This window comes from Typopeltis vanoorti, chromosome 4, assembly GCF_054136105.1.
Source record: "Typopeltis vanoorti isolate ZY-2024b chromosome 4, IOZ_Tvanoo_1.0, whole genome shotgun sequence".
Classification (NCBI taxonomy): Eukaryota; Metazoa; Arthropoda; class Arachnida; order Uropygi; family Thelyphonidae; genus Typopeltis; species Typopeltis vanoorti.
Window position 1 is genome coordinate 159,822,168 of NC_143552.1, and position 27,405 is coordinate 159,849,572.

At 34.9% G+C, this 27,405-nt stretch overlaps 1 protein-coding gene across 2 annotated transcripts in view; it reads left to right on the plus strand.

Annotated features, from left to right (window-relative positions):
* The window catches only part of LOC150107797 (huntingtin-interacting protein 1-like), a 632,881-nt gene that overhangs the window by 176,984 nt on the left and 428,492 nt on the right, over positions 1-27,405 (plus strand). For both annotated transcript variants that reach the window (XM_090392055.1, XM_090392056.1), the window contains 2 exons: positions 4,011-4,102; positions 20,792-20,864. In XM_090392055.1, coding sequence (XP_090248181.1) covers positions 4,011-4,102; positions 20,792-20,864 — 165 coding nt within the window. The remainder of the gene's footprint in view (positions 1-4,010; positions 4,103-20,791; positions 20,865-27,405) is intronic.

The window sequence follows — 27,405 nt, forward strand, 5'->3', positions numbered from 1 at the left end:
AAAAAACAAAAATAATGATGAATAAATATATAAACCATAGAACTATCAAAGTTGAAAACCATGAAATAGAACAAGTTATTTCATATGTATATTTGGGCCAATTGTTATCCTTTGAGGAGTGCCAAAGAAAAGAGATTGAACGAAGAATTCACCTTGGATTGATGGCTTATGGGAAAATGAGAGATATATTCAGAAGTGATATTCCTATGAGTCTAAAAAGGAAAGCTTTTGACCAGTGCATACTTCCTGTGCTAACATATGGAGGAGAAACATGGACTTTAACAGGAGCCCTAAACAAAAAGCTGAGAACAACACAATATCGCATGGAAAGAAGTATGCTAAAAATAACATTAAGAGATAGGAAGACAAATATCTGGATAAAATCTCAAACAGGTGTCATGGATATTGTAAAATACATTAAACAGGCTAAGTGGAGATGGGCCGGCCATATTGCCAGATGCAGTGATGGGAGATGGACTAGAAAAAACAACAGAATGGAGACCAATGGATGGAGCAAGACAAAGAGGAAGACCCAGAAGAAGGTGGAGAGATGAACTGGAACAAATTGCAGGAGTGAGATGGATGGGAGAGGCAGAAAACCTAGTGATCTGGAAAATCATGGAGGAGACCTTCGTCCAGCAGTGGACAGAACCGGAAGGTTGAAGAAGAGAAGAAGAAGTGCTGATTAGGAATTTAGTTCTTTGTGTTTGTTACAAGTTTAAACTGTTTCCACTATTAACTAATTGTTGTTGCTGTTGCATATTGTGACAAGCTGTTTGCACTCTGAAGATGTGAGTAGAAAACCAGAGAAACATCAGCAACTAAGAAATAAATATATTATTTTGTTGTTAGTGTCTTGTGTTGTGATTTTAAAAAAAAAAAAATGCAACATATTTGATTATTAGTGCCTGTACTGTGGTAAGTTTGTTCTCTGAAAATGTTGGTTGAAATCCAGCATTATGTTACTAACTAAATAAATATCATATTTTGCTCTTGTGCTGTGGTATTTAATACTCTAAATCTAGGATAAATAGCCATCTATTTATCTGCTTACAAAAATATGAAATGCAGACAACATGATTGTAGCTTATGAAAGTAGGACTCTTTGCAGAATACCTAAAATAACTGAGATTTCCAAATATAGATAGCTATCTATATGTGTTGTGAAATCCAGCTTAACAAATCCATTTTGTCATCATGGATTAATTAACAAGTTTTTCTATGGACTAATAATTGAATTTGAACATCTCCATTATTTTTGGAACAGCTATTGAGGGTGAGGAGACTGTAAATTGATGGATGATCTCCTTGTTTTGGAAGAATAAGAATTAGTTATTTCTACACTATTGGTAAAGAATTCATTCCAAATAACAAATTGTGAGCACAATAAAAGGATAAGATTAAGATAAGAATGATATATTGATATCCAACCTATTCTAGATTCTTCTGATGTCTTTCTTGTAGAAGACTAGAGGAGATATATGATGAGCTCTTTATGGCAAAGTGTTTTTGATGTTACTTTGTTATCCATGGGTGCTAGAGAAGTGGAAGCATGAAAATACAGAAGGTTTTTGAACTTGACTACTTCAGAGTTATGTTTAGATTTGTTGATGCAATGTAGACTGAATGTGATTCTGCTGTGTTATTCTTGACATGCTGAATTTTTGCTTTGGAATGCCTTGCACACTTGTTGGAGAACCAGAGTATGTATTGTGGTGGAAGTGAATTTTGAGTGAAATGTTGATGTAGTCCTTCATTTCAGTAGGAATTGTTTCAATTATTCTGCAAGAGTAGTAGAAACATTGAAGTCTGCTAGGACAACCCTTGAATTACTGTTATTTTTATAGTCTGTACCACTGGGAAAAAGTTTGAAAATGAAAAGAATATACATGACAGGAGTCATATAACAGTAATTTTGATGGTAACAGGACCTACTGGCTATAGATATATATAGATTAAAAAAAAAAACTATTGAGAATGATTGCTTTCCATATGTGAAATAGTCATAAAATCATTCTTATTCACATTGTACTGACAGAGAAATTCACTGCAGGATTCTGTGAAGAAAGTTATACCTTGAACAAACTGTGGTGTAGAATAATCATATGGTTCACTGAATCATACAGTCTATAAAAGTAGCATGGCCTGCATGAAACCAAATATATCTACATAGTTCAGTCTTTTCAATAATGGTTAATATTGCAAGAGTATTCGATTCCTTTTTAAAGAAGCATGTTTTCTCTTTTCAGAGATGTCCTTCATGTCAGGAATGGACATACACACTTAATAGTTCTGGAAGGTATAATTTTAGGAGGATTAAAGCCATTAAGGGCAAAGTCTAATTTGACCTAACCATAATGGTTTTAGTCCTTTATAATTTATATAAAACGATATTTAGAGACACCACATCACAATGCTGCTAGTAATTGTCACTAACAGTGACAGTTAGTAGCAGCATTGTGATTGGTTAGAAGACCTGGTTTTGATTTCATTAATAATAGTAGGGGGAACCATTTTAAACACTTTTAATTAAAATAGGATTAGTTGGTCTCATATGGATCAGCACACCACAGATCATGGAAGTTTTTTCCACTTAGTTAGACTATAATAAATTTAGTTTAATCCTTTATCCAAGTGTAAGCAAACAAAGTTTGCACCTGAAGTATCTTCAGGACTGAGGCAACTCGTGGTAAAGGTGGACCAAGCTCTCATTCACCCCTTGTCTCAGTATCTCCCATAATGCAAAGCACATCTCCTTGCAGACATGTATAATACCATGCATTAAGGGCTACTACCCAGACTGGTTTCGACCTTTATTGAGGTCTCGTCAGTGGGAGCCAGACCAAAAAGTGGTGATACTAAGGCAGAAGCAATGGAGAAGTCATATTTACCTATACGAGTTGCTAAAAGGTGTACCGCCTTATTACTAAATTACTCTGGATTTAGAGAAAGATGGAAGTTTTTTCCCACTTGGTTAGACTATAATAAATTTAGTCTAATCCTTTATCCAGGTGTAAGCAAACAAAGTTTGCACCCTGAAGTATCTTCAGGACTGAGGCAACTCATAGTAAAGGTGGACTAAGCTCTCATCACTTGTCTTAGTATCTCCCATAATGCAAAGCATATCTCTTTGCGGACATGTATAATGCTATGTATTAAGGGAAGGGCCACTACCCAGACCGCTTTCAACCTTTATTGAGGTCTTGTCAGTGTCAGTATCACCAGACCCAGAGGTGGTGATACTAAGGTGGAAGTAATGGAGAAGTCATATTTACCTATACGAGTTGCCAAAAGGTGTCTCACCTTATTATTAAATTATACCACTGATTTCATCGGTGGTGTGCTTGAGCTAGCTTGTATGAGCCAGTTGTTAAATTTTAAAGAATTTTGTCAGCTTGTTGTTAAACAAATATAGCTGTAAACCGAAAAGTGACACACATGCACACAATTAAATAAATTTAATGACTAGAAGCCAAGAGATACCAAATAAAATAGAAAAAATAGTATTTATCATTTGAATGCACAACTAGTTTCATTTATTTAGAAAACTTCATCAGTTGCATAACATGTAAAGAGAATTTTTCTATTTTGGTAACTCTCAACTTCTAGTCATTAAATTTATTTAGTCATGTCATATAGCCAAGTAAATCCATCGCATCATATATAGCAAGCTGGTTGTTAAACATTTACCAGCACATCCCTGCATATGGAGGACAAATTTTGTCCCTCCAAGAATTGGTTTCATTGTGTATAACTTGTAAATTAGGTAATTTATCGACATCATACATGACTGATAATACAAGTTGCTTATACATAATCTAAACATCCATTTAACCAATCAATTAATATTTATAATAAACACTGGATTTACAGAGCCACTAGAAAGTGTTCAATAGAAACTGAACATAGAATTTTTTTTTCTCATAACAATTGTTACTTATTCTCTTTTGTGTTATAATTATAATATTTTTTGACATTCTTTCATTCATGTTCTTCTATCAATTTTTAAGGGCAGTCCTAGTCATTTTGATGAAGTATTTAGTGGAAGCGGTGACTTTAAGCAGAGAAATGGATCCATTTCACCAGATCAGATTTCAGAAAAGTAAGAATCTATGTAGTTCAATTTCATAGATCATGATCACCCTATAGATTATTTTACTATTTATGTAGCTAACAATAAAAAATTCTCTTTGACATTGCTTTGATTGGAATGGATTGAATTAACGATCAGTAATTCTGTGTAAGCTTTTACCATAATGAAAATTTTTATCCAAGCTATAGCAAATAATAGTTTGCAGAAATATCATTTATGATATTTCTAAGCCCTTCCTGATTCAGAAAAATGTATTTCTGTGAGTTGCCTTTAGTGTCTGCTAACTTTTGTAGCACTTCCTCTAATCTTTCCACTGCTTGAATGATTGTGTTCTTTATTGCTAGGATCTCACTGGAAATCTGTCAAGAACTTTTAGAGATATGTTAATAATAATGGTTAAATGATCATGGTATGGCTTAATTTGGGATGTGGGTATTTATAGATTATTATTATTATGTATGCTTTTCCAGGGAGTACGAGAACTTAGTATGTGGAGGAAGTATATATTCATATGTATTCACTCGCACTTTTTTTTTTGCCTATCATATCTTTCCTTGAACATTCACCAAAGACATCTTATGGCAATCCATTCTACACATTCCCAACTCACCAAGAAGAATAATCATTTGTGTACATTGTCTAAGAGTATGACTAGGAAGCATATGGAATCTGAACCTCAGTTATCAACTGTCTTCCACTATCCCCTTGCATTTCTAGTGACCATATCTGTATAAGTAGTCCAGATGTGGTTTCATCAAAGCCTTTCAAAGTGGGCAATAACTTATTTTTTTCTTATAAGTTATTGTTTGCTTCAACAATGCAGTTATCCCCTGTGATGACTTTACTGCCTTAGCAGTGTGGTCCTAAACTTTAACTCTGTCTACTATAATCCCTCCCCAAATAGTTTTCACTATTTGTAGCAAATTCACATTAATATGATAACCTGCCTGCATGGTCGTTTGTTCATAATACATAGAGCTCGACAAATTATAGAAAACCCTGCTCAGTAAAAATACTCATCCATTTTTTTAGTGGATTTTTTTTAAATTATAAGTTTCAGAAAGTCAACAGGAGTCCCATAAAAAGTTATTAACGATGCTGCATCTGCGGTTTTTTAAAGTTAAAAAGATTTTGTTTTGAAAGTTATTTTTTATTAAATAAAAAGTATTCAATTTTTTTCCACTCTGTAGCTACTTGACAGCTGACAAAATCCACTTGCCACATGTGAGTGGGCAAGTCTATTTGTCAAACCCTGATAATCCATAACCTTACATTTAGAACAGTAAATGAACACTTATTAACATTCACCCATAGAATTAGTCCTTTCACGTTATCTTGCAGGGATTCTGTATCAGATATACAACCTCTGTCCAAAAAGAAACAGAACTTTTCGAAAATAGAAGAAACTAGTGGCACCACCTGTTTTATATTTTTGTTGTCAAAAGCAGCAACCTTCATTAGTGTTGTGTCAACTGTTTATGACATTTGTTTCATTAGCAAGAATGACAGTGTGTTTTGATGAATGGTCGGAAAATTCATTTTCCGACCGTTTTTTGGTAAAAAAACTTGGTAAAAGTTTTACTGAAACGCATCAAATGCTTCATAAAGCATATGGTGATGAATGCTTATCCTGTACTCAAGTTTACGAGTAGTTTAAGCAAATTCAAAGTGGTCATGAGATGCTTGAGGACGATGAAAACCCAGGACGTCCAAAAACTGGACTGAGCAAAGTTAATATCCCAAAAGTGTGCGATTTCATCAAAGAAAACCCGAAATCGTCAATGAGATTGATTGAAGATGAATTGGGGATTACAGAATCAACTGTGCAGAACATTTTGACCGAGTTTGGACCTTCGTAAATTGAATTCGCGATTTGTTCCCCACAAGTTGACCAACAACCAAAAATTTTATCGAATTGAACACTGCAGAGACCTCATTAAAACTCTCGTAAGAACTCAAACTTCCTTGAAACGATCATTACTGGTGACGAAACTTGGTGTTTTGAGTATGAGCCCGAAACAAAGCACCAGAGTGCTGAGTGGAGACCACCAGAAGAGGGGCATCTGAAAAAAAGTTGCTTGGAGAAGTCAAAAGTAAAGGCAATGTTGATTTGTTTCTACGATTGCAAGGGCATTATCCACAAAGAATTCATTCTGCCTGGCCAAACAATCAATGGTGAGTTTTATCTCGAAGTTTTGAAGTGATTGATAACAAGAATTCATTGTGTATGGCATGAATATCAAGATACAGGCAGCTCGTCACTTTTGCATGATAATGTTATCATCTCATCGTTCGAACATTGTGAGAGGTTTCTGAGCAAAAACCAAGTTTGTGTGTTGGATCACTCGCCGTGTTCACCTGATTTAGCACCCTGTGACGTTTTTCTCTTCCCCCGACTTCATTTGCCAATGAAAGGAGAAAGCGATACGATACCATTGAAAATGTTCAAGCAGCAGTAACAATGACCCTCAACAGTATCCCAAAAACCAATATAAAAAAACTTATTTAACGAATTAATTGACCGTGCCAAGCTCTGCATCGAAGCTTAGGGAGAGTATATTGATTGAAATAAATAATTTGAAGAATTATGAATAATTATACAGAGGATGTATTCCTTAACACTTACTTCAGCTCAGCATCATGATCTGCATACAGCTAGATATCCCTGTCTTTTCCATCAGCAATATCATTAATATATCAGTTAAAATATCCTGTGATACTCTGTCACTTCCTTTTCTTTGACTTGGTATACATACATACATCACTTTCTGCTAGTTGTCAGTCAGTCACTCTTCTCCTGTCCTAGTCACAAGTTTATTTTGTGTATCCATTACTTTGAATTTGTATAACAGTCGCACATAAAATTCTATCAAATGCTTTGTCAAGATTCAGACGTATCATGGTATCCATTCCCCTTATCTTACTCTGCTGTCACCTTATTATAGAACATGAGCAGATTACTAGGCAAGATCTGCATTTCTTCTTCTTATTGTGCTATCTTCTATCGAAGGTCAGCGACCATCTTGGCGAACAAACTGCGCTCTTGTGCTAATCTGAGCAGTTGTGCACTGCTCTTTCCTGTCCACGTCTTGATGTTGTCAAACCATGATATTCTTTTTCTTCCTCTAGTTCCTTTGCCATCAATTCTTCCTACCAAAATAGTTTGTAGAAGTTGGTATTTGCTGTTTCTCATGATGTGTCCAAGATATGATGTTTTTCGTTTCTTGATTATTTGTACAAGATGTTTAGCTTTGCCAATGGATTTTAAGACATCTTCATTGGTAATTTTGTCTGTCCATGATATCTTTAGCATTCTTCTGTATAGCCACATCTCAAAGGCTTCGATTTTCTTGATGGTTGTCACCTTTCATTTGTCCATGTTTCAACTCCATAGAGCAGAATAGACCACACGTAACATTTCAGCATTCGGCATCTGACTTCCATGTTTAGGTCTTTATTGCAGAATAGTGTTCTCATTTTCATGAAGAACTGCCGTGCAACTTCAATCCTTGTCTTTATATCTATTTCTGGATCCCACCGTTCATTAAGCCAGCAACCAAGATATTTATATCTTGACACTTGATCAATATTTTTCCCATTGAGTGTCAGTTTCATTGATGAGGCTGGATGTTTGCTGATGATCATGTATTTTGTCTTGTTGATGTTTATATTTATTCCCATTCTTTGGCTTTCTATGTATACTCTGTCAACGAGTTTTTGGAGATCCATAATGTTATCTGCAATTAGCACGGTGTCATCTGCATATCGTAGGTTGTTAACAATCTTTCCATTTATTGTGATTCTCTCTGGACTTTCTTCCAATGCTTTTTTAAAGATTACCTCTGCATATATGTTGAACAGGAGCGGTGAGAGCACACATCCTTGTCTCACTCCTCTTTTGATGTTAATATCACTGGTGGTAATGTTGTCTAATTGAACGGTAGCTGACTGATTCCAATACAGATTTGTTATTAGTCTTATGTCTTGTTCGTCTAGCCTTATTTGTTGAAGGATTTCTATTAAGTTGGTGTGTCTGACTTTGTCGAATGCTTTTTCAAAATCTATGAAACACATAAAGACAGATTTCTGTTTTTCTATGCATTTTTGTATCAATATTTGGGTACAGAAAAGGGCCTCTCTAGTACCAAAACCATTCCGAAAGCTGAATTGTGTTTCACTTAAAGTTTCTTCACTTTTTCTATAAATGCGATTCTGGATTACTTTCAAAAATATTTTTAATGTTTGGCTCATTAGACTAATAAGTCTGAAGTCACCACAGGAATTCACTTTGGGTTTCTTGGATAGTGATAAATGTAGATTTTAGCCAATCTGATGGAAATTCATCACTTTCATATATTTTATTAAATAGTTTTTCAAGAAGTTTGATGTTATCTGGTTCGATTAATTTTAAAAATTCTGTTTGCACACCATCTGGTCCACTGGCTTTTCCTGTTTTACTTGTTTGTATAGCATTCTCTATTTCGCATTTCATGATTGCTGGTCCTTGAATGTTATCTTTTATATTTATAGGCTTCTGTCTAGTATCATTGAAAAGTTCTGTTACATATTTTATCCAAATCTGTGCTTTATTCTCTTCTTCTAGAACTATTTTTCCATTTTCGTCTCTTAGAGACACTATTTGCTTTTTCCTTAGTTTTCCGGTAATTTCGTTGATTTTCTTATACAGATTGAAATTATCATGTTGTTTCTGAAGCAGTTCAATTTCAGTACATAAATTTTTCATCCAATTTTCCTTGGCTTCTTTTATTTTTTTCTTGATGATGTTATGTGTTTCTGTATACCTGGCTAGGTCTTTGTTTTTATACATTCTTCTTGTATCAATAAGAGAAAGAATCTCATCTGTCATCCATTCCTGTTGTTTTATATTATTCACATAACCTACTTCTTCAATACTTGTTGTTACGATGGCATTCTTTAAGCTATTCCAAAGAGATTCCACACTTTTATTTTCTTCTATGTTAATCTGTTGTAATCGCAGGTTAAGCTGTGTCTTGGCACTTTTATTTATGTTCGGGTCTTTCAGTTTTTCTACATCAATTTTCTTTTTCTTCTTTTGTGATTTTTTAACTGATTTTAATCTAAGACGTACTTCTGCAACTATGGGATTGTGGTCTGATGAGATATCTGCTCCAGGATAAGTCTTTGCACTCTTTATACTACTGTGGAATCTTTTATTTATCAGTATATAATCAATTTGATTTCTGACAATATTATGTTGGTTATCTTGAGGCGATTTCCAAGTGTACAGTCTTCTTGGTGGAAGTTTAAACCAGGTATTTGCTATTGTTAGATCTTCTTCCTGACAGAATTGGACTAGGCGATCTCCTCTGTCATTTCTGGTGCCTAAGCCATGTTCGCCAACAATTTCTCCATCACTCCCTCTTCCCACTTTTGCATTGAAGTCACCCATCACTATGTTTATATCATGTTTCTTTGTTAGGTCTGCATTTAACAAATCCATTCTATCCTCTGTAGAGGACATTATGCTCTCTAGTGATCTCTGGATGCAATTCCTAATAATGATGTTCAAGCCTTAATGATTGCACCAGAGATACTTATTGGTCTATAATATTCTGCATCATTCCTTATTCCAATCTCCATCAAATTCCTGACATGTACCCTCAAGGGGTGTACAGGATATGATAGTACTACATGAAAAATTTACATAATTACTAACTTCCTATCTACAATTTTCCTCCAAATCAGTCTGTTACTTATCAAGACTCCAATATTATCATTATCAGATCTTATATTTCTATCATCTAAAGCACATTGTACCGTATCAATCCACCTATATCTTCGTCTTCCTCTGGGTCGTTTTCCTGCCAACCTGGCAGAGAACACTTCTTTTGCTAATTTTTACTCACGCATTCTGTTAAGTGACCATACCACCTGAGATTAGCTCTGCTAATGCATTCCTGGATGCCGACAATGTTAAGTTCTTTCCTAATATCCTCGTTTTTAATATGATATTGCCATTGATGCCATCTGTTCACGCCTCTCATCTTTCTCAGGACTCATATCTGAGGTCTCTAGTCTTTGGTCAAGTGTTTTACTTCTGACCCAGCTCTCAGATCCATAAGTTAAAACTGGTTTGAACAATGTCTTGTATACAGCTAATTTAGTGTTCCAACTAATTTAGCTAATTAATTCTAAATAATTAATTCCAAATAATTACTTCATATGAATTTATTCAACTGACTTCCTACCATACCAGCTTTGTTGATTCTGTTGTCTCTTTCCATATTTAATTTACCATCTTTAGTAAAATTCGTACCTAAGTAGCTGAAATGTTTTACTTGTTCCACAGGTTCCTCATTCACAACACAATTGACATTTTCAACAATTCTATCTATTTTCATTGTCTTTTTCCTTTTAATGCTTCCCTTCATACCATATCTATTACAACAGTTATTCAATTTAGTCAGGGACTCTTGCAAACTTGTAGCAAATTTATTTAGAAGCATAACATCGTTCTGCATAAAGCAAAGAGCTGACATTAACATCTCCAATTTTGATATCATGTTTAATACCACTTTACTTCATAATGCGATCCATATAGATAATGAATAACAGAGTGGATAATGTACATCCTTGTCTCACACCAGATTTAACATTAAACCATCTTATTGTACTTCCTTCAATTCTAACTGCTGACTTACAACTCAAAGACTAAGTATTGCTTGATATAATGCCCCATGGACACCATATAACTGTAGCGTATTGAATAGCTTCTCTCTTGGCACCTTGTCATGTGCCTTTTCAAAATCGACAAAACTTAAAGACAGATCTCTGTTATATTCCCATGCTTTCTTGACTATTTGTCGTAAAGTGAAGATCTGATCCTGACAGCCTCTGCTTGGCCTGAATCCAGCTTGTTCTTCACCAAGCTTTTCTTCCACAATTCTTCTCAACCGTTTCTCAAGTATACTTGCATAGATTTTGTCAGGAACACTCAGTAGGTGAGGATTGGACATTAGGTCAGAAGCCCTGGTCGGTTCTCCACATTCCTTTAAAGGCTATGTGGAGGTCTCCTCTCAATTATACAGCTTTCACCCTTAAGCACCCCTATTCCAATCTTGCATGATGGAAATTGCCTTGCTTTTTTTTTTTCTTTTGCTAATTGGAATCTTACATGTTGAGACTAAAAGAGAATAATCAGGTCAGGGCATTGTTAACTCTTTAGCACATTCCTTCAGCATCTATAATGATATCCACTTCAAATTGCTGCTCAAATCTAGTTCTCGTAATAGCTTTTAATATCTTTTGCTCATCCACTTCTATAATTAATCCATTCATCCTCCAATGTTCATAGAGCTGATTTGTTTGTGGAATTTATACCTTACTGATGGGAACACACTAAGCTCTTTCGTGCATCTGGCAGTTTTCTGCCATTAACATTCAATAAAAGTATTCTTTCTTCTGCTTACTACATAGAAATAAAATTCTCTTTAGGTTTCCTCTGGCCTGTTGGGCTGACTTCTTTTCATAATTTAATTTGGCCTTCCTCACCACAGACATCACTTTTTTTCACAATATTGGATCCACAACATTCTTTTTGCATCTTTTTGTTTCAAGTATTATTCTTCCATTTAACTCCCATGTGATTTTGTTTTCTTCTAATTTTAGATCATGAGCAGATTACTAAACAAGATCTACCTGGAGATTCAGTCAGATACTGTTTTCTACAAACATCCTTTGACTATTTTCGATGCAGTGCTAATTCCTCTGTTATGCAGTTTGTCATGCTAAAACACTGCTTTTGCTTTCTCAGTTTATTATAATTATCTGCTTTATAGTTTCATATATGGCTCTTAGACTAAATCATAACATGTATCTTTACTTTCCAAGTCAAACTGAGGATTACTTTTACCATTTGCCAATTGGAATCATAATGGTTAAGTAATTTATAGAGAGATTCCCAGACATTATTTACTAGATTCAATTTTTCTTGTCATGTGCTGCTTAGTTATCTCTGAATAATTTTAAAATAATAATATTATTATTTTACAGCCACCTCCATGGAGTCCGAAGACCCATCACAAGAGATCCAGACTATCTCCAGATAGATTTGAACCCAGACAAAATATTCACAACTGTCTCTGGCAACCCATTCCATTACTTCACCACCTCTCCAAGCAAAAAATCCAGTCCTCATACTCTCTACTAACTACACTTTTACTCAACTTCAAGGAATGACCTCTTGTTCTTGCCTCCCTGTAGCCTACTGCTGAAACATTTCTCCTGCATTAATCATATAAAAACCTTGAAGTAGCTTAAATGGTTCTATCATAATCCCTCTTTTTTTTTTACTGTCAATCAACTTCTGCAACCCACAAATCTTCAGTCTATTCTCATAGAGAGCATTCCACAGATCACTCTCCTCTGTATGCTGTCTGCTGTTTTCTCATCCCCGAGAAATCCAGGTGATTGCACCTGAGCACACTACTTCAGGTGTGGATGCTGTATCAAGTCCTTATAAAGAGGAATAACTTCCTTGTCTCTACTTGTTAGTGTGTTTTTCAATAGCCAAGTAATCCTGTAATCTACCTTGGCAACCTTAGTTATATGCCCTCTACACTTCAACTCTCTATTTACTACCACATCCCAAATCCTTAGTTCCATCAATGTTGTACACAACTTGTAATCTCTTTATCCCAAAATGTATACACTTTACATTTCTCCACATTAAAGTGACACCCATTATTTTTTCCCATACTGAGAGCCTTTTTAAATCATCCTGCAAGCTTTCCACATCGCCTTGATTAACTATTACTCTGCCCAATTTTGCATCATCAGCAAAGAATTTAATATTTTCCTTCAGATTACTTCTTATATCGTTTATGTAAATATTAAATAGTAATGGCCTTAGCACAGAATCTTTTATTACACCACTAGTTACTTGCATTCTCCTGGATTCTGTTCCTTCATATACCACTTTTTTTTTTTTTTTGGTATCAGTCCATCAGCACCCTCATATCCATTCCCATTTGTTCTAATTTGCGTAACAGTAACAGAATTCCATGTAGTAGCCTGTCATATGCCTTTGCAAAATCCAGCAGAGTTATTGTGTAGCTTCCCTTTACTCAACTCAGTTCTCACTTTTTTATAGAAAGGAGTGACTGACCTTTCACAAAGCCATGCTGTCCCTCATAGTGTCATATTCTTATCTACCCATTCCTGCATTCTCTTTTTGACCAGCTTTTCCAGTACTTTTACCCTTTTACCACCACTCCTAAGATATTGATTGGACTATAATTTGCTACTGCAGCCTTATGCAAGGGAATTATTTTGCCCTCTGTCCACTCGCGCTTGGAATTCTGCAGAACTGAGACTTAGTCCAGTTACAGGCATTGCCATTTCCCTTGCTCCTTCTTGAAAAACATGGACTGATATCCCATCTAGTCCCATGGCTGTATTTACATTGCAATTCTACAGTATCCTAAGAACCTCCAATTCATCCATCTCTGTTTCCACACCAGTCCTTGTCTCATGTATCACAAAAGTACCCTCACTCGGATGATATACCCTTGCAAAGTGGGATCACTCGGTAACTCATCTACTTTATCTGCTTCTGTCACCTTACTGCTATTAGCACTCCTTAAGGTTATCTTAGTTTATTTACCATATAGTGAAAGAACTCGTTGGGATTTACTTTGGCCTGTTAGGCTAGTTTCTTTAATAATCTAATTTTGTCTTACTTGCCATACTGGTCATCTTTCTTGCCTGATCCTTGTACTGTTTCTAAGCTTGCTGGTCACTTTTTTGTTATATACCATCCACAATAATTTCTTTTTTTTTGCAGCTTATGCTTAATGATACTACTTACAGTTCTGACTACTCCTTCCAAGTTAACCCTCCTGACCTTGTGTATGTAATCTGATATTGCTTCCTCCAGATGTCCCTTAACCATCTCCCATACACTACTAACATCCTTCCCCATCAGATTTTTATGCCATGGCATAACTTCAAGCATCCTCCTAAGCTTGTTATAATCAACTGTCTTTTAGTTCCACATATATATCCCTTCTTGACAAAATATTCCTCATGCTTGACAACATCCCAAGTTTTGTCCTGTTAATCTTTGTCTGTTATATTACTCATACTGCTGCTGCTGTTAAATGTTGCTACTCTTGTCAGATTTAAGTCTTATGCAATCTTTAGTTAAAGATGTTGGAAGTTTTTTCACTTGATTAGACTATAAATTATATATTTAGTTTAATCCTTGATCCAAGTGTAAGCAAACAAAGTTTGCACCTGAAGTATCTTCAGGACTGGGGCAACTCGTGGTAAAGGTGGTATAAGTTCTCATCACTTGCCTTAGTATTTCCCATAATGCAAACCACGAGTTGCCCCAGTCCTGAAGATACTTCAGGTGCAAACTTTGTTTGCTTACACTTGATAAAGGATTAAACTAAATATATAATTTATAGTCTAACCAAGTGAAAAAACTTCTAACATCTTTCTCTAATCCAGAGTAATTTAAAATAAGGTGTGGCACCTTTTGCCAACTCGTATATGGAAATATGACTTCTCCATTACTTCTACCTTGGTATCACCACCACTGGTCTGGCTCCCACTGATGTGACCTCAATAAAGGTCGAAACCAGTCTGGGTAGTGGCCCTTCCCTTAATGCATAGCATTATACATGTCTGCAGAGAGATGTGCTTTGCATTATGGGAGATACTAAGGCAAGTGGTGATAACTTATACCACCTTTACCATGAGTTGCCCCACTCCTGAAGATACTTCAGGTGCAAACTTTGTTTGCTTACACTTGGATAAAGGATTAAACTAAATATGTAATTTGCAATCTTTAGTGAAGCTTGTACATTTTTCTGTCTTGTTTTGTCTGTGTTTCTCAGATATACCGATATCCTCCTCAGCAGCCAGGCCTCACTAATGCCAATAATTGTTATTCTCACTACATTAACCAGTGCTATTAACTCCTTACCTTTGGTAATTCTTAAAACTTAGCCATTTCAAACAGGAAGCTGGAATTGATTCCTCAACTAACTCTCCTTCACTATTTTTGCAGTGTGCACTTTTTTTTTTGCAAAACTTCCTGCATTTCATTTGATTATTTTAGAAGAGCTATCATTTTCTCCAGGGCAGCCTTCATGGTTCATGTTATGCGTGGCACAAGAGCATCACGTCTAACGGGTGTTCCATTCATATCATAGACATCTTCATTATTTCAAAAAAAAAAATTTGCCTTGTTTATTATTATAACTTTGTTACTCCAATATGGGCAATTTGCATATATGTTACAAAAATTTTCTGTATGTATGTAAAGTATCTTTTTCTAACAGGGTGACATAATTCCACTTTGACTTGAAGGAAGAACAAGTTTAATAATCGTGCTTTAATTTTCCTGGTATACTGATCAGCAGCTATCTTAAAAAAAATATATAAAAATTCTCCTATTAGTGCACTGTCTAAATTGATGTTTCATATTGCAGATCACATCATCATCTGCCTATAATAAATTTAGTTTAATCCTTTATCCAAGTGTGAGCAAACAAAGTTTGCGCCTGAAAGTATCTTCAGGACTGGGGTAAGGTGGTACAACACCAGGGCACTCCTTGCAAAGGTGGAGCAAGCTACCAACACTCCTATCTCAGTATCTCCCATAATGCAAAACACATCTCCTTGCAGATATGTCTAATGTTATGCATTAAGGGAAGGGCCACAACCCAGACTAGTTTCAACCTTTATTGAGATCTCTTCAGTGGGAGCCAGGCCCAAGTGGAGATACCAGGCAGAAGCATTAGCAGGTCATCTCTACCTATAGGAGTTGCCAAATGGTGTGCCACTCTTTTTTAATAAATTACTCTGGATTTAGAGAAAGATGTTGAAAGTTTATTTTTCACTTGGTTAGAGTATAATAAATTTAGTTTAATCCTTTATCCAAGTGTGAGCAAACAAAGTTTGTGCCTGAAAGTATCTTCAGGACTGGGGTAAGGTGGTACAACACCAGGGCATTCCTTGCAAAGGTGGAGCAACTCCTATAGGTAGAGATGACCTGCTAATGCTTCTGCCTGGTATCTCCACTTGGGCCTGGCTCCCACTGAAGAGACCTCAATAAAGGTCGAAACTAGTCTGGGTTGTGGCCCTTCCCTTAATGCATAACATTAGACATATCCGCAAGGACATGTGTTTTGCATTATGGGAGATACTGAGATAGGAGTGTTGGTAGCTTGCTCCACCTTTGCATGGGGTGCCCTGGTGTTGTATCACCTTACCCCAGTCCTGAAGATACTTTCAGGTGCAAACTTTGTTTGCTCACACTTGGATAAAGGATTAAACTAAATTCATTATACTCTAACCAAGTGAAAAATAAACTTTCAACATCATCTGCCATTTGTTTACTATACTCAGAATGATAGCTGAGTCCCTAATATAAATCTACATATAAATGCATTGTGACATGAATTATTGTAATAATCAATATTCTTTTATGACAAATTAATTTGTAGATATAAATTACAGATTACTGCATGGTCTGCTAATTATATTACAGCAATTGTTTTTATTTGATGTTATGGGAATTTTGTCAGTACAAAAATTAAAATTTAGTGGCTTGTTACATATTATTTAACAATTTCACATATTGTAAGATAAAATGCTAAGTAATTGGAAAAATGTTAGAGAAAAAAAATGGAAGAAAATTATTTGGATCATTTTTTTTTAGAGAAAATAGATAGAATGCCAGAAAAAAGGAAAAGATTTTCAGAGCTACTAGTTTCAGCAGAATGTAGCACAGATACATCACTGATGGAGCAGGATGTAAATTTATATTCTTCCTCCATAACAGCCATAACTGATGTATTTCAATAAAAGCTGGAAGATAAAAAACTCTGAAGAATCCATTAAACTAAATGCACCTTCTGCCAGTTCAGTTATATATGGCCATGGAATTTGAATAATAAATAATGAGACACTCTTATTGAAAAATAATCACCTTAAGTATGAATTTTAACTTAAAGAAACTTTTAACTTATCGACATGTTCCATACTGAAATGTCTCTTCTTTCAGCACAATACATTAATTCCTTAACTATGTCCTTAGGAAATTTGTAACTTTTGCCAAAAATGCATTGCATTTAATTTGTATGAAATTTATAATGCATTTTTTGTAATATAATTTATTAGTATGCTGGCAATGAATTTATATTCACATTTGGCTGTAGTAATGAAAATGTTTTCACATACAGGTAAAAACGTAGTTCTTCTTTAGATTTTGAACAGCCGTGTACTTTAATTGTTGGCATTCAGATTTGTATATTGGACAGTGGTATGATTTCATCTGTAAATTTGTTTCTGGACCTGAAGAACTGAAAAGTGTTACTGCAGAAGGGATATTTAATTTTCTGCTCAGTTGCCTTCTTTCATATGGTATGACAGAACACTATTATTTAAAATCTTACTTATTTTATGTCATATATAATTTTGGAGGAAGTTGAGGAATGGTGGTGAATAAGGATCTGAAGTTCAGAGGTTACATTGCACAAGTTGTGAAGTCATCATGTCTGATTACAGCAGTAATGCAGAGGACCTTGATGTGCAGAAACAAAGTGGTTCTGGTTATATTATACAAAGCCTTGATGAGGCCTTGTATGGATTATTGTGCACAGATGTGGTCTCCTGGTTTTCATTGTGATGAGTATATGTTGGAATGGGTCCAGAAAAGACTGACTAAGGTGGTAACTAGTCTTTGGGATATGGGATATGAAGACAGATTGAGGGGATTCAGTTTGCAAAGCCTTTAATAGAAGGAAGAGAGGGGGTATGATTGAGATATTTAAGTTGGTAAAGGGTTGTTACTGGGTTAATGTGGAAAAAAAATATTTATAGAATGGGGAGGAAGGGTTAGAATAAGAGGATAACCTTGGAAATTATATGAGGGTGTGAGCAGGGGCATAAGGAACAGGTTCTCTGCATAGAGAGTGGTTGGTGAGTGGAATGCATTGGCTGACATTGTGTTGAATGCAGATATATTGAGTTGAAATTTCATTACACCAAAAGCTCATGAAACCACAATTTCATGAGCTTTTGGTGTAACAGTGTGTACCTCTTGTAATAAGTTCTTTGACTCCATAGAGGTCTGTTGTTAATAATAGTAATAATGTGATGGTGCAAATATCTTATGATGGGTTGTAAAAGTGAGGTTACCAAAATAAAGAAAAAAATCCCCTGTGTGGCATTGCACTAATCACCATTAGAACTATCACTTGGTCCTACTGTGAAATCCCTCAAAAAGTTTAAAGTACTTTGCATGCACTGCACATAGCCGCAAGAATCGGAAGTGCACACTTGATATTGAACTGTTAAAATTTTGAAAGAATTTTCAGCACTTGATGGGTAGCATTAGGTTTCCAATGAAAATTGTAATTTGTTAGTCAGGCTGAAGAGATCTCTAATTGATAGATGTTAATGTGCTTGAATATGCATGGCAGTGTTAATAACTTACAATAGCTGTCTAGTATTTAGGCTTAATGTGCTGGTTTAAACTCATAAAGTTTAATGGAAAGAATACAGCAAAGAGGAACAATAAAATAAATTTGTTATATCCTATATATTCATCTGCCACAGAGACATTGTCAGGGATATAATCTCAAAATTGTATAAGCACACACAAAAGAACTCAAAACAATAAGTCAAAGAAAATAGAATAAAAGCCTGAAGTCCTATGAGGGATGTCCTTTATGGGTGTACTTGGCTAGCTTTAACTTTTGGATGAGAGGCCTAAGTATTATAGCTTCCCAAATCTTGGGAACCTTAACACATCCATATTTATTAAGATTATATTGGTTTAACAAATTTGTTGTGGTTAAGCATAGTAGTTTCTTCTCATTTGATTCTGTGCAAGGTATTGAAAGCATGGTCAGCTAGACCAGCCTGTCCATAGTTGTGGTGGTGGCAGATGTATTTCTTGTGTTCTAGGTGGATGTTAGCAGATCTCTCAGTTTGACTGTAATAGAACTATCATAGCAGAACTACCCCCCCCCCCTCTCTGTTCCAGGTATTCACAAGGTTCCTTGTGAAGGCATAGAACAGAGAGGGGGGGGGGGTCCTTATCCACTCTCCTATCCTTAGGAGAGCGGATAAGGGCAGCCAACTTCAGATGAGGTTTGAAATCAGTACAGAGATTACATTTTTTGAGTCCTGGCTATTTTTTCTGAGGTTCCCTAGATATAAGGAATAGTAATAGCATTACTGTACTCTGATGAGATGGTAGGAGAAACCAATTGGTTAATTTTCTTATCATTGTGACTATTGACTAGAAAGGTTTGGTAAATAAAGGAGAATTCAGCTGATGGTGAAGCCTGGGCAGAACACAGGTTCGAGGGTTTTGTGGGAGGTGGGGGAGAATGATGGAGGAAAGTTTGTGTATCTACCTGTGTGGGTGGGTTTTCTGTAAACTGAGAAAGAAATGGATTCTGGAGTACTTGCTGTTGATGGGAAAGAGGAAGGAGTGTAACATGTCTGAACCATGTGCCAAATAGAGCAAACATCGCAAACATCATCACTGTTTTAGCCAGATAGATTTGAGAATGGTGGTTGCCAGCACATGATTTTCAAAATGTTCCCTAAAGAAATTGGCTCAAGGAGGAGAGCTCATGGCTGTGCCCTCTCTGTTTATACATGCTGTCTTGCCAAGGTAAGTAGTCAGCATGGATGACAAAATTGAAAAGATCAATGATATCAGGAGAGAAATCATTTTTTAGTAAAGTGTCAGAAAGGGGAATATTAGTAAATATAACATATCAAAGCTCACCATGATATTGTTATTATTTAAAACTAAATTTTGAATTAAATAGTGGAATTTTTAGTACAGGATGAAGTATTACCAGTAAGTGGGGTTAAAGATTTGGCTAATTTAAAAGAGATGGAATCAAAAGAATCCACTATGGGACAGAGACTTTTATTGAGTTTATGAATTTTGGGCAATCTGTATATCTGACAAGGGCAGAAACTAAACAGTTTGAGTTTTTTTAACTGTTTCAGGAGGCCAAGAAGTGACATCTTTTTACTAGTAGTGTGATCTGTGAGCAACATATTCATTTTCTGATTATAATCAGTAGTATTGATGACTACAGTAATGTTACCTTTGTGGACTCTCATTATTATTGTGTTATTGTCTTTGCATAATTTATGGAGTGTGAAACTGGCTGTCAGAGAGATTTCTTTTTGGTGGCAAGGCTTGTCTAAGGAAATTAGCAATGTCAATGAGGCAAATGCAATGTTCTCTATGCAGCATGATATCTAATGGTGGAATTCAACAAGGTATTTCATTCAAAAATGTGATGGCCCAAAAAATATCTTTATAAGCTTCTTTTGAGCCAAAAAGTGAAAAATGGTCTTTTAGCATATAAATAAAGCGGATATCATTAATTTACAATTTAGCATCTCAAAGTATGTCATATATATTGCATCTGTGCACGATTTTTTTTTTTTTTTTTAATTCTGGATTCAGTATGAAAAGCAGAAGTTTGCTGCTAGGGTATTAGAAAAAAATCTATTAATATCAAATATATAGTATTGAGATTGAACATTTTGACTCCAGTTTTTTGAAAATTGTAAATGTTTGAATGCTACCTTAGTTTTTGTGTCTCTTTATATAATTAAGGCTCAGCAGTTGTAACAATCTATATTTTTATTTTATTTTTCTAGGGATAGAATAAGCGAACAGTTGTTAAAACAAATAGAAGATCTTAAAATGGAATTGAAGAGGGTAAAAATTGAGGTATTTGTACTAAGTTTATACTTTTAATATAAATGAAATATATCTGATTATTTAAATACTAACCTGAAGTGAATTTAAATATAATGCTTCATATATATGTTGTAGGATATACAGATGGTTTTTAGAAGGATTACTGTATTTAATTACAATGAAATTGTTACCATTACTTTCTCAATTGAATATTGCAATGTGATATTTTAATGAATAGTTACACTTTAATCACTCTTCTGGCTATTATAAGTATATGATCTCTCTCTCTCTCTCTCTCTCTCTCTCTCTCTCTCTCTCTCTCTCTCAATTATCTGAACATCAAATGATAAAACCTTCATTTAACTGACTCTTGAATTGGTTGATGTGTCAACCAGTTTCTGGCACAGCACCATTGTACCTTCAGTTATCAAGTCTTTCAATTATCTGACTGGTAAATTGCCTTCCCACCATGGTGAGATAATTAAAGGATATTGTATTCTTGTGTTATCTTAACATTATCAAGATATGCATATGAAGTCTCCTTCAGAATGAAAGATGTTGCAATAAATTTTGGTGAAAATAATATCAGTCACTGATTATCAAAACTAGGTGATTAGGAGGGCTTCCACTTGTAAAAAATGCGAGAAACCAACTAAGACTTCTGATCCAATATCTAGTTCTTGTCTTTCGGTGATACATACCATTATTGTAACCCAAAATATTTTATGTTGACTTAAATCACAGACAATGGTTTATTATGGTAATATGATCAAATATCATGCTGATTGGGTGTCATCCAGTTAAGCAAAGCTTCACTGTTTTTGCAGAAGAAGTAGGACAAACAGAGAAATGTCAGCTACGTTCAAGTTCAGCAGAATTGAACATAGACACCATAAACATAACAAAAATAAGTAGGATGGGAAAGAGAGAGAGAGAATGAGAGGGGGAGGAAGAATATTGTGAGCCATTAGAGAGGGAATCTGTCATAAACTGAAAGCTAGTTATTGTTAAAGATTTAAGACTAGGAAATGAATCTCAGACATTTAGAATTGTTTAGGGAAAATTTTGAACAGAAGTGTAGAAACTAATAATAATCGTAAGCATTAAAAAGAAAAATATGTTATAAACATTTTAAAAAGAATCAAAGTTAAGTATACAAATATTATTCAAGAAAAAAATGAAAGACTGAAAACAAGAAGCAGGAGAGACTCATTCATTGGTTGACTCTGAAGAAAACATTGATTCAACCAGAGAGGTATGTGTCGAAGTTGTTTGCAAAGATAGATAAATCATAGTTAAAGACAGTAATATAAAAGAATTCCTATTGAAAACGTCAGTAAACAATTCAGTAAACAGGTGCCCTTAGAGAATACAGAGAAAAATGTACGAAAACTTATTTATGTGTAAAGTTAACTAAGCTGAATTCATGGGAAAATTTTTCTACGAATAAAAATAAACATCAGAAAGTAGAAAAATGTTCTGCAGGCTATGGAAAAAGTTTACAAATTGAGAGGAAAATACTCAGGAATCAGAAATAATAAATGTGACAAAGACTGAAGTGAAGAATATTCTGAATGTCCATGAAAGAATTAATTTGAAAAATTATAAAAATAATTTTATAGTAATTAATTTGAAAAAATATAAAATGGAAGAAGCATTGGTAGAAAATATCCAAGAGGAATGTAGTCAATTAATATATGTTCATGGCTGAGGTAGGAAAAGCTGTGAGAAATATGAAAAGCCAGTCAGAATAAATGGTATGTAGTGGTATCCAAATACTAATGTAGTACTATATGCAATGGATAGGATTGACATAAAAAAAAATATATATATATAAAGTATCAAAAGATCTGTTATTTTGGTTTTTGGAAAAGGCATTATTATTACATGACACCTCCAGGGAGTCCAAAGACTCATCGAGGGAGGGCACCTACTCTACAGCTCTGTCTCTCCCACTTCACCAACTACAATGAACCGCAACTACCATCATCATCTACACCAACACCATCTACCGCCCAATACCACCATCACTGGTGGTATTGGGTGTAGATGCCCACAGCGGATTCAAACCTGCAGCCTTTTGGCTGAAAAGCGGATACGCTAACCACTCAGCCAACCAGGCCGGCAAAAGGAAAAGGCATATGATAAGGAACCAAGAAACAAGCTGTTCAAAGCACTACAGTTGATATGTGATATGTGAAGATGATATGTAAATAGGTATTTGTGCAGGACAATGCATATCCTGTACTTAAGTTGTAAATCAGAATTAAAATTGAAAGATGTACAGGTGTGAGAAAGATGTGCATTGATGTAATATGAGTGGATTGTACACCCTATTTCCACTTTTATTCATGATCTATATGGATTACATTATTAAGGAAACTGGCATTAAACCTGATAACAAAAATCAGAGATATTCAACTTGGCTCTTCTCACTTGCATCCACAGGAGACAAAACTTCTATAAGATTATATTCTCAGTTCCTGAATGGAAAGGAATGGTGGCCTCTGCAATAATACTTGAAAAATGATTTAAAGAAGATCAAGAATGTTTGTGGAGAAGAGAAGATTGTTAAGAATTTTGGTTGGTAATGACTAGGTATTTAGCATAATAAATCATTGCTTATTATGGCAAATACCTCAGCATCTTTTTCCATTTGTCAGTGGCAGAATTAGAAAAAGGAAGATATTATTATTATTTTATTATTTATTTTTTTTATATTTTTTTTTGAAGTTGGGGACACTAATGTTACAAAGGAAGATAGATAACCTGAGATTTTGGCAAGTGACTGCAGGAAATCAGTCTTTAATGATAAGAAGTCAAAAGAGGTCAGAGAGATTTTGAGAATTAGAGTAGCAGTAAAGACAGGCAGATAAATGATAAAAGGAGCCTGGAAATCTTATGCCGAGAAAGAGGTGATTTCAGTTTGGCATTTGCTGACATGAAATATCAGTCCATGCATAAGTATATGCCCCATCATTTTTTTTGAGAAGAGGAGATGCAAGCTAAGTTCAAGTTAAGTTTAACCTATAACATATGTAGAAAACTTAACCCATAATTTGTTTGGACTGTTCCAAAACCAAAATATGGCATCAAAATGATTAGCGACACTCATCTTGCTTATTATGTTTAAATCGGATATACCTGTTTCAGTCTGTCCATGTGTAAGAGTGCTAATGCTTAATGGGGGGTGCTTCCTACTTATAAAGATGCCATGAAATGGAAGTTGCAAGTAAAGGAGAAAACAGTGTGAAGCAGATAACACCTGATGACTTGCAGCACTGCTTCCAACAATGGAAAATTCGTATGCAACGGTGTATAGATAGAGGAGAGAAGTATGTTGAAGGGGATAACAAATAAGTTGTACAATTTATTGTTAATATAATAATAAACCACATTTTTGCAACCAGTCTCATTATTTAATGGCCACACCTCATATAGACTGGAATGAAGAGATAGCATCAGAAATCACACAGAGGCTACACGTGGAATTGAGGGTCTTGGATTTGATTATCTCATCAGAAGATATTGTTGTAAATGAAGTGTCACATCTTCCTCCAGTTGGTAAAAGTGCACATGAAGTGATCACTTGGTTAAACAAGGAATAGGAATAGAGATGGAGGGATATGTAGTCTTTTGTGAAAACAGACAAAGCAAAAAGGGAGAAGTGTTATTGATGACTACAGTTGTGCCTATCTAGAGTGGAGATGTCAGAAGCAAATACTGAGTGGTTTTGAAGCAGTGTGAAGTGGAGGTGGGACATTTGTTTAGTAGATTGTTGCTATGGACATGGTAATGTGAGAGACATTTAGAAGGAAATGTTTAGACAAAATGGTCTGGCTAATAAGAAAACAGAGATTATTATGGGCAATTATAATAATAATTTCAGTTATGGTAATATACAGGTATCCCTTGGTTAATGCAGGATTTGATTAATGCAGCGAAATTAATTGCAACAATCCCTTTATATACATGGCAAGAGTTTTAATTAACGCCCCTTTAAATTTATCCTGCAAAAATATGCAAGTCTTGAGTAGTATTTCCTGGGCAAGAGAAAGAAAGTCGTGAGCATGATGACATCATTCCTCCCATTAAGCATTAAGTGTGGGTGTGTTACAAGCTCCAATTGTTCTGCTGTATTTAAAAAAATACAGCAAAACTTGGCTTTTAGATAATTATACATTTTAAAATATTACATTACATTACAAGTCAAAATTCAAAGGGTTTGAATTTATTCGTCACCGTGAAACTGCTATCGGAACTATTCATTGGCGTTGTGCAAAGTTTAGAACTTTACATTGTCGATCGCTGCTCCATACCAGAGACAACAAGATTATCCGTGAGTCTTCGGAACACTGTCATGTTAATAGAACTTTTGAATCTGAAGCTCATCGACTTGCAAATCAAATGAAAAGAAAAATGTTGAATCCAGGTGCAACGGCTCGTGCAATTATAGCTAACAGTTTAGTGACTGTATCAGATGGATTAAAAATGTGCCTACCGAAGAAGAGCTCCATGACAAGGCGATTAAATAGATCCTAAGCTAAAACAATCGGAAACGTTGCGTCAAATCCAGATAACAAAAATTTTGAAATACCAGAGAAGTACTCTAAATGGATTATTCATGATTTCAGGGCAAAAGATCCAGAACGTATAATACTAATTGGTCACAAGACTCTTCTAGATCAACTTGTAGTTAACGATTTTTGGCTAGCAGATGGTACATTTAAAGTGGTTCCAGAAATATATTATCAGTTATATAGTATCCATGTCCAATATGATTCAGGTGTCGCTTTTCCTTGTCTACTGGCTCTTCTACCAGGGAAAAAGGAAGAAATATATGTGAAGATGCTGAACATGTTACTGGAGAAAATTCCTCAAGCTCGACCACGAAAAATTTTGGCCGATTTTGAAACAGCAGCAATGAATGCTTTCCGTACCGTGTTTGAAAACATCGAAATTGGTGACTGCTTTTTCCACTTATCCCAATCTATTATACGCAAAGTAAATGAATGTGGACTAAAATCTCTATATGAATCCAATCAGTCATTTGCAGTACACATTAAAATGTTACGATCCCTTGCACTTTTACCAGAAGAAGAAGTGTTAGAAGCATTTTTAGAAGTTGCTGATCTGTTTTCTCTAATTTAGACGAATATAATAAACAAATCGAGCAGTTCTCCTTTACTTCGAACATACATATATTCGAGGTCCACAGCTCAGGAACGGCACTTATAGACGACCTCTATTCAATATTTCTACTTGGAACCATAGACACTCTGCAGCCAACTGTATAGGTAGAACTCAATTGTATCGAAGGATGGCACTATGGGCTTTAGTCGCTCGTTCGGTGTTCCCATCCAACTGTTTGGAAATTTTTGGATAACATTGTTAAAGAATTATCTTTACAACATACAAACTATTTGCAGCATTTAACTGGTCAATGAAACCCAGGACGTTGTAGGTACATTTCTTTAGAACAACATATTTCAAATATTGTACAAAATTACGACTCTAATAGACGATTGGATTTTTTACATTGTATAGCTTATATGACTTAGTGTTGGTTTTTTATTATTTTTTAAAATAAAAGTAATTTTTGCAATATTAAGAAAGTTTGTGTTTAATTTGACAACAAAATACCAATAATATTTTAATCGAATTAAAGTCAACAGGTAGGTCTTATAAAGTATTACAAAATTAACGGAACTCTTATCTGAAAATAAATATAAAATTCATCATAAAAATTTAAAAACTCTAAAGTAAAAAACTTCGGTGTGAATATTCAAATTTGTGTAATTTTTTATTAGTGTATTTTTTATCTATATGTAATTTCTTCCTTGTATAATTTTGGCAGTGTAATTTTGTCCCATGTAATTTTAACATGTAGCCCACCATTATGCCACTCTGGACTTGCTGCCCAGAGTAGCCATAATGAAAAATCTAATGAAGATTTGAACATCCACTGGAAAAAGGCTACTCTACTGTAGCAAATACAAATATGAAAGGCTATTCTTGGAATATGCCTCAGCCCTGAGAAACTTTCCCAACCTCCACAAATTTGGTATATGAAACTGCCCTAAATTTGGGAAACACTCATCCTCAGAACTTCAGTCCAGTGACCAAGACCATCCATTTTAGCCCACGGTGCTCCATTTCTTATCAGTCATTGGTTCCCAACCGGTGGTACGTGCTGGGCCATTCAGGGGTACATGAAAAATAATCAGTAATGGTGGAAAAACAAGTAAAACCACTATTTTACATTAAGATAGGCAAAACAAAAGTGTCAGTATTTAAAAACAGCTATTTTAAAAATAAGGGGTACAATTTATAGAAATGGGTTTAAAAAGGGTACACAAGTGGAAAAAGGTTGGGAACCACTGTTCCAAGCCAAACTGTGGTTGCCTTTCTTCAGCCTCATTTACCCAGTGTTAGTGCCTGGATACACATATCATTGTTCTGTGATCACTGATGATGATGGCAGTTTGACTTTGTCGAAATATCAGAATATTAATTAAAGTTATTACAATTAATATTCAGTATGTGTTGTAATTTTCTGACAAATAATAGT